Here is an 8803-nt window from a genome sequence, read left to right on the forward strand (position 1 = left end):
GGGCTAACCCCTGGGACTTTTACTCATAACTACATGGGCCGGCATTGTGGCCGTAGACCCATTCAAACAAAAGGAAACTCACCTACACTGGCTGAACTCGTTGATGATCCCACTGGCTGCTGATCGGCAACTCTCTGAACTCCTGCTCCCCTAGCTTCCTGAGCTACCAAAATCAATGCAACACTTAGCCTAGCTGACCCCCGACAGTCAACCAAGTCAACTCCGGTCAAAGACAAAGTCCTGGTCAAAGTCAACCTTCCAGGTCAACCCTACTCGCCGAGTCACCCTATTGACTCGCCGAGTTCATATGTTCAGAGTTCTACCATTTGCATCTCGACTCGCCGAGTCAGTCCATGACTCGCCAAGTCTACCGATTTCCGAGTCCTGATCTGTCCAACTCACTGAGTCTCCACTCGACTCACTGATTCAAGTCTCAACTCGAAGGGTTTGGGGCTTCACAACCTGACTCGTCGAGTCCAAGAACAGACTCGCCGAGTCCAAGACAACCTTCAACAGACTCGCCGAGTTGTTCATCCAACTCGCCGAGTTCCTACCCAACTTCATCTGAATCGATGAGTTGTTCATCCCACTCGTTGAGTTCCTCCTCATCTTCATGCTACTCGCCGTGTCCACTCAAAGGACTCGTCGAGTCCATTCAGATCTCTATATATGCAGAGGACTTTTGAGTCATGCATGGACTCCAAACCGTAGATCTACCCTTCCCAAGCCTATTCCTCATGTAAAGTTGCAAACTTTACATGTAGAGAAGGAGATCTAGGCAAAATACACCATAAACTAGGGTTTAAGGCAAGGAGGCTCCATAATCAACTCAAGGGCTGAAACTTTATGCTTCTCAAGACCATAGTACGCTTGGATTTGAAGTAGCAACTCCAGATCCGGCTTCTAACTCAAATGGATGACTATCCATGGATTAAAAAGCCTCAAGTCTCATAACCAAAGAAGATCTAAAGGAAAGAAACGACTTATTACCTTCAATAACTCAGAAAGGTTCCACAAACTCCAGATCTAAGGCCAATCCTTGAGACTTCAATGATTTCCCTCTTTCTTCTTCATTCAATTCACCCAAAAATGACTTGGAAGCTTGAATGCACAACAATGGGGGCTTAGGGTTCGTTTTCTGTATGAGGGAGGCTCTAAGGAACCCTAATGGGGAGAATAAGGAGTTTAAATAGCGCCGAAAGTCCCGGATTTAGGGTTTTCCTTGACAGACCTGACTCGCCGAGTCTCCTTGGCCGACTCACCGAGTCGGCCACTTACTCCTCGACTCGGATCCTGCTTGGAATCGTCAAGTTCTTCCTTGGACTCGCCGAGCCCCCCCCCCCCTTAAAGTTAAGGTTTTCTTTCCTTTCTTGGCCTTCAAAACTTTGGGTGTTACAATGTCTCTGCTATGTTTCTATAGTACTATAAAAGTATTTAAGTTAACAAGACAGAATATTGATGTTAACATCTTTAGTTGGTTCGGATTTTATGCGAAGGCATATTTTACTATAAATAATTAAAAGATGAAATGATTTGTAAGGTATCAAGAATGAATATGAATTTGATATCTCAGAACTGAAACACTTACTTCAATATGGATTTTGTTGGGAATTGGAAATAGAAGTCTAATACAAGTACAACTTGTAACAGGATAATGTGAAATTGAGTGGTTATTTTACAAAATGTAAGAAATACATGTCGATTTTATAGGTGTATTAAGTATATAGAGCTTGGAAATATTTACCTTAAACAGGTCTACAAAACACCACAATATTGGGAAAAACATCGACATTAAAATGACCTGCCGAAAATGAAAATTTTCGCGGTCGAACTGAAAAGCATAAAAAATAATTCTAAGACATATTTGAAGACTTAGACTATAACTAAAAGAGTTAACAGAGGGTGACTAGAGTATGATCTACTTCCTACTACATCCAGCCCTGGATTTGGCTAACTGGCGCTCTATTTCGAATATGTGCCTATCTTGTAAAGCATGATGCTCTCATAATTGTTGCACTTCGTCTTGCATGCGAAGCCGCCAGTTCTCCCTGCAAGAAGTTGGTACAATCCCTTGTTGCGTTATGATTGTCTTCCAGGTTGCGAAGACGAACAACTTATACTTGTAGTCAGAGCTATCAGCCCGAATGTATCTATAGTTCGTATATCTTTTATGAATTGATATACTAAGTTCACTATAAACAATACTCTGATACCAATCTGTCACACCCCCAAACCAGACAGCGGAAGCGTCCGGGGGTGGATGACTTCATTTGTAGTATCACAAAACATGCATTTATAGAAATCAAAGTACAAACAATCACTGCATTAATAAGTAAAAGTTTATACATGTGTTCAATCATAGTATATTGACACTAAAATAGATGATACAAAATATAGAAGACATGACTCAAAACGGCTCCGTCTTATCAGAAGCTTGGGGAGTGCCTGTCTACCGATTCCTTGAGAATACAAGTAATTTGAAACGGAGTATCAACATAAAGTTGAGTGAGTGCATACGTATTTATGTTTGAAAGCTTGTTTTCTTTTTCATTGAATATCTAAAATTGTTCTAGAAATTCCTATATTTTCTTTTGTATATGAAAAGTAGTTTTAATCCCATAAAAACGTTCTATTTATAAACCAACATTCTGTATTTGTATTTCCTTTGTAAAACATGTAAAAGTAATTGTGCCTAGTTCCACTAGCTGTTATGGTAAATTGTTACGTAATACTGTAAATTGTATTTTTTAAAGTTAGTGTTTTGAAATGTATTCAAGTATAGTTAATTATAAACTAACCGTATTGTATAATATCTTTTTCATGAGTTTATTATAACCATACTATGACAAGATGGCCTGATACTACGCTTTGGAGGCGTCGAAAATGTTGATAATAATTGTCACCCCAGACCTGTCGGTCTAACTGTAGCTAACAGTTCAGGTATGGGATTATACATCCCATATAAATCTATACACATTTGTTTCGAACCATATGATGGAGATTCTGGTTATAATATCAGGACTTTAACTATGTTGTTTAAATGTAATAACAACCCTTAACATATTAACTCCTAGAAAAGTATATAGATGTTTCGTGCATAATAACGATGAAAACTCAATCATTCTAAAATAAGTGATTGTTATTAAGTTTCTAGTTTAGTATTCTTGAAATGTATTTGTAAATTGTTCAAACTCGTGTGGTTTTGAATCCAACCATTGTTATTGTAAAACAATGTACTATCGTATACTTGACTCGTGTATTAGTGTTCTTGAATAATAAATTATACCTATTATAAATTATATGTATTTTCTGTAGTGATACTAACTGTTCATGAATGCAATCCCTTGCTCAGCAAGTTACAAAGAGTATTGAAACTGAATGAAATAACATATATATTTATATACATATACAATTATATAAATACGATTTTTGGGGTAAAATATAAGTTGGTATAACCTTTTAAAGAATTTAAACACTTTAAAATATTTGTGATGACTTGATGTCGTTTTAACGCTATATGAAATCATTTGTAACACAAAATCTTTGTGTTAGACTTGTATCATCCCCCTTAAAACTGTAAAAAAAAAATATGAAAAATGTGGGGGGTATGAACTCACTTGATAAGTGGTGAATCGGGCAGCGTTTCGTTTCTAGTAATGATCTTTCTGGACGTAACTGCGGGTTTTTGGTGAAAAATCGTGTTTCACGCGGGCAGAGTTTCGACTGGAAAAAGATTATTTTCTCGGGAACTTCGGGGTTTCGGGACTTGCGTCGTGTGCTAGGAGTGTTACCGGGGCTTTGGGGTGGTTTAGAGGGGCTTTAGAGGTGTTTTAAGGTGAAAGAAATGAGTAAGGAAGCAACCAAACCCGAGCAGCCTCGCGCCATATTTATAGGGGTTGGCTGAACCTCAGACGCAGGGGGTACCTGCGAGGAACGTTGGGCGTTCCCTTCTCGTACGCAGCGCGTTCTACGAACTCCGTGCATCATTGCTGACTGAACCCTCGGACGGAGCACGTGATGTGACCATAGGGCAACGTGGACTAACTCAGACCCTACATTGCGAACGCGGGGCGTTCCTTCGGAATGCCTGGCGTTCACTTTGGACCAACCTCGAAGTGTGTGCCCATAACTTTAAAAATCCGTAACTTTCGCGTAAGAGTTACGTTTTTGACATTCTTTATATCCATGCGTAGGTGAGATTATGTTATACAATTTTTGTTTAGACTCCGTCGGCTAATTTTGAATTTATTTTTAATATTATATTTTTAACAGGCCGGGAAAGGAAAAGTTCGTTAAAAATGCATAAATTCTTCACTCGACGCCCGTTTTTGTCTGTCCTTTTATCATTGTACTATTATTCTCGAGATCTTCAATTCTCGTTTAGGTTCTGTCGGCTAAAAATCACTCGATTTCTATTTCGAGTTGTCTACTGCTATGTCCGAAACTTAGAAAAATCATAACTTCCTCATACGAAGTCAGATTTGGACGTTCTTTTTATGTATTTTTACGATTTAATGAGATATACGGCTTTCATTTAGATACCTAAGGCTAAAAAGTTTTTTTATTGGGATTTCGCTTTTTACGCTTAACAGTGTTTTACCGGTTTTGATGCGGATTTTTGATTGGTCATAACTTCTTCGTTATAACTTGGATTTGAGTGTTCTTTACATTTCTGGAAACCTTGACATGATATTTATCATTTTATGCAACCCAATTAAGACTTTTGAACATTTCATTTTTGACGCTATTTTTATTATATCAAAAATAGATTACCATACTTGACTTTAGGTCATTATATTGACTTGAAATATCGGGTTTTCGAACTCTTCCAGAGGAATGACAAGGGTTTCATCTGTTAAACATTTTTTCAAATTCGAGACATGGAACACGGGGTGAACGTTGTTGTGCTCTACAGGTAGCTTGTAAAGTTCCAAATCCATGGAAGCAAACCAGTGATCAACCAATGAACAATCAAGCAAACACAAGAATGGAGTAGAAGAAGGAATTAATCAAGCAATGCACACGATTTCATAGCAAGGCCGTAAATCGTCTGGTACACGTTGAAAAACACAGACGGATAACGACTGACTCGCTAACCCCTACACTGACACATTCTGATACTATTTATACTCCACGCAAAATGCGACATGTGGCTGCAAAAAGAAAGCAAAACTTCATCCTCTTCCGACCAGATACACGGCGCACACCTTATTTATGCACGGTGCATACTCCCATTTAGCCTATATAAACCATCGACAATCAGCTCTTCCCTCACACCATTCTCCCATATTCTCTCTGGAACACCTTCCACCCTTAGTCCCTTTTTCTCCCGAGTTTCTGTCCCTTTGACGAAGCCCAACGGTGTTAGATAGATGCTGAATAGAAGCTCCCCCGTTAAACTTATGCCCGTGTAATTCCTGATTTTCGCTATATTACTCTGTAAGTTAAGATAAATTTATTATATTTAAGTGTAACTTTTAGTTATAATCATAATTCGTTATTATGAACCTATAATTAAGATTTGTTAGTGATTCTAAATCATTATACTGATTAATCTACTTATGGGAGTGATGTCAAGGCTGGATTTGGTGAGGTGTGTAAAATGGGATTTCCAAACAGTTTATACCAAACAGACCCTACCTCCGATATGATCATACCTGGTTATTCCTTACTTGATAGATATTGATTTAGACATTAGGATTATTGAGGAATCTAGAATATCATTAAATAGTCGTGGTGATTATGAAACTAGACTAAGGCTTAGTGTTTTATATGTCCAGGTCTCTTTGGAAGTGTGAAGCGAAACGCTGTTGAAATCATCAGTCCTCCATTTTATCTGGTAAGTGCATAGTCCCTTTGATGAACATGATTTAATATAAGTATCAATTAAAGTATTAAATATATTTTGGATGTCGTATGTGAAATATATGCTTATAACCTGCATTATATATTAAGATATATGTATATATATGTCGTTCTATGTGCGAACCTGATATGGTTCTATTTTATGTTTGAATAAATAGATAATACTATATATTAATATTAGAAGTAGTATTTTTGAGAAGACAAACGAATAATAATACCTAACACTTTGTATTGAATATATATATATATATATATATATATATATATATATATATATATATATATATATATATATATATATATATATATATATATATATATATATATGCACTAAAGATAGGTTAGTGTCACCCAAGAATAGAGTTGGTATTAGAAGTGGGTTACACGCATCGTAATCCGGTCTGGGGATAAACTTAGACTTATGGAGAATACCTAGTTTAGTTACATTTGATGTTATGTAGTTCCATTAGGAGAATGTGAGTAAGCTAGGAATGAAGAGTAAAATTATGTTGGATGACACTCTTAGGTGTCGATATATGGTAGCTCCGTATGGGAGTACGTTGTAGTATTCCCCTTGGATAACCAAAAATGAGAGGACCTGACAATTTGAATGATACGTCTAGTCACCTCCAAGATTAGGTGACAACACTTGATCATTCTAGATCATTTTGTGAATTACGTTGGTAGCGTTAAGTATTTACACTGTAACTGATATTTACACTGTAACTTGTATAAGTCCTCTTAACTCGGTATTTGGCCGCCCGGATAACTATTTTTTTTAAATGGTTTTTTGGTCCTTTTTTCAACAGGTCGTGGCCAATATTAAAACTCAATGTTTCAATTATCTCTTTTTACACCATTTAACTACATCTAAACCATATATCTATTCAAGACCAAGGTTCCATTCAACTGTCAAATACCCAATCAAATGCTCCGTAAACATCCACGAGAAGAGCCGATCCATAACACGCCTACTAGGCTTGAGAACCGTGTTCACGCTTCCTTAAATGTGTCAGCTCGGATTTGATGCATAGAAATCTCACCCATAACCATATGGTTAAAAGAACAATCTGCAAGAGTATGTATACCATGTGTAGTACCATAGACGTGATAAACGCAGTGAATGACCTTAGATGAGGGCAAAAGGACATAGGTACAAGAAGTAGCGAGTAGAAATGATATATTTATTTTTTTCAGATTGTTTTTTCAGTATATTCATATGCATATTATGTTGTTAAATACACCCAAGTGGACACCTTCGTGCATGCCTCCAAGTGACAGCTAGATTATTTTTTTCTTTTTCAGATTAAGGGCCCATATTGGCCAGTGCCATTAGGGAGAAGAGATGGAAGAGTATCAATAGCATCTGAGAGTTTTACACTACCTGCTCCTTTTGCCAACATTACTCAACTCAAAGCGCAATTTCTCTCCAAGGGTCTCAGCGTTAATGACCTGGCTGTTCTTTCAGGTATTTGATCTTTGTTTTTTTTTTAATTAGTGTATACAAAACAGATTTTCCTTTTAAATAATTCCCAATACCATGCATTTTCTTTTCGTTTTACTGTTTTGTAATACGTAAGCTAAAAAGAAAATAATATTGCCTAACCAGGTATAAAACAATTTTTCAATGGAACGGTATATATGAAAAATGCAACTTTTTCTATGGTAGGAAAAAAAAACGAGGTTTTCCGGCTTTAGAAACTAAGTGTTTTTACTTTTTCTGAACTTATACCCCTATAACGACTGCTCGTTAACAACGAATATAACGTTTGAAATTGTATTTGTTTAAAGGAGGACACACCGTCGGGATTTCACACTGCTCTACCATTGCGACCAGGTTGTACAATTTTACAGGCAAAGGCGACACTGACCCATCCCTAGACCCGAGGTATGTACCTCAATTGAAAAGAATATGCTTTCCAACCGACAAAACCACACTCCTTGCAATGGATCCAGGGAGTTCAAAATCATTCGATGAGGATTACTACAATGTTGTCTTGAAAAGGAGAGGTTTGTTTCAGTCCAATGCCGCACTTCTAAATGATAAAACAACATATGCTTATGTTAAGCTTCAAGCTAAGTCTCATGGATACATATTCTTTAAAGATTTTCAAGCATCCATGGTGAAAATGGGACAAATTGGTGTTTTAACCGGCAAGGCCGGTGAAATCAGAAGACATTGCGCTCTAATAAACTAAATGAGTTGAATTAATTATGTTTTTCCCTCAAAACTAACTAAATTGAAGAGTGATTTGATTTTAATAAGAGATATCAAGGTAAGTCGTCCTTGTTACTTCCACAAGATGCCTTATTTCGGTTCCAACTTATTGTTGCTATGTAAAATTCAATTATCTTAGATTTAGAACGTATTCTTTCTGTAAAAGTGTAAAAGGGTGATGTTAATGTTATGATGGAGTACATAATTTATTTTACAAACACTACCATGAGGAAAAAAAAAGCGTTTAAGTTCCTATCGTAGTAAAAAGCTATAGATAAAAGACATTTGTCTTTCGTAGAAAGCCTCATCATAAACAATGAATGGCAGACATTTGTCTGCCAATGAAAACTTGTGCGTCATAAGTAGTGGAGGATTAACATTTGCCTGTTATAAATTTATGACAAACATTTCCAACAACCATTTTTCACGTCATAATATCTGACATTTTTTTTACTTGAAATGTATTTTATAACATGTCATAACTTTACATTTTTATAGAAACTTATATCATTCTATATATACTAATATTCAAACTAAAAGCATCAACAATTTGATGTTATTTGACATGTGAAATATTAATAATTAACATCAAAAACATTTTCTTTTGCCATCAGAATAATTTGATTCTTAGATCTGTTGTAAAAACAACTTTTATTCTATTAAATTATTTTTTTTAGGTTCCAAGGTTTGAAACTTAATATAATTAACTCATATTTCAAT

The 8803-nt window shown here is 36.3% G+C and overlaps 1 protein-coding gene across 1 annotated transcript; it reads left to right on the forward strand.

Moving 5' to 3' along the window:
- The first annotated feature begins 2402 nt into the window (after positions 1 to 2402).
- LOC111903770 (peroxidase 27) lies at positions 2403 to 8149 on the forward strand. The gene is made up of 4 exons (XM_042897379.2): positions 2403 to 2472; positions 5781 to 5839; positions 7147 to 7333; positions 7657 to 8149. The coding sequence occupies exons 1-4, from the start codon at positions 2403 to 2405 to the stop codon at positions 8061 to 8063; spliced, it is 723 nt and encodes a 240-aa protein (XP_042753313.1). The 3' UTR covers positions 8064 to 8149.
- Positions 8150 to 8803: the final 654 nt, after the last annotated feature.

This window comes from Lactuca sativa, chromosome 8, assembly GCF_002870075.4.
Source record: "Lactuca sativa cultivar Salinas chromosome 8, Lsat_Salinas_v11, whole genome shotgun sequence".
In the NCBI taxonomy this organism is placed as follows: Eukaryota; Viridiplantae; Streptophyta; class Magnoliopsida; order Asterales; family Asteraceae; genus Lactuca; species Lactuca sativa.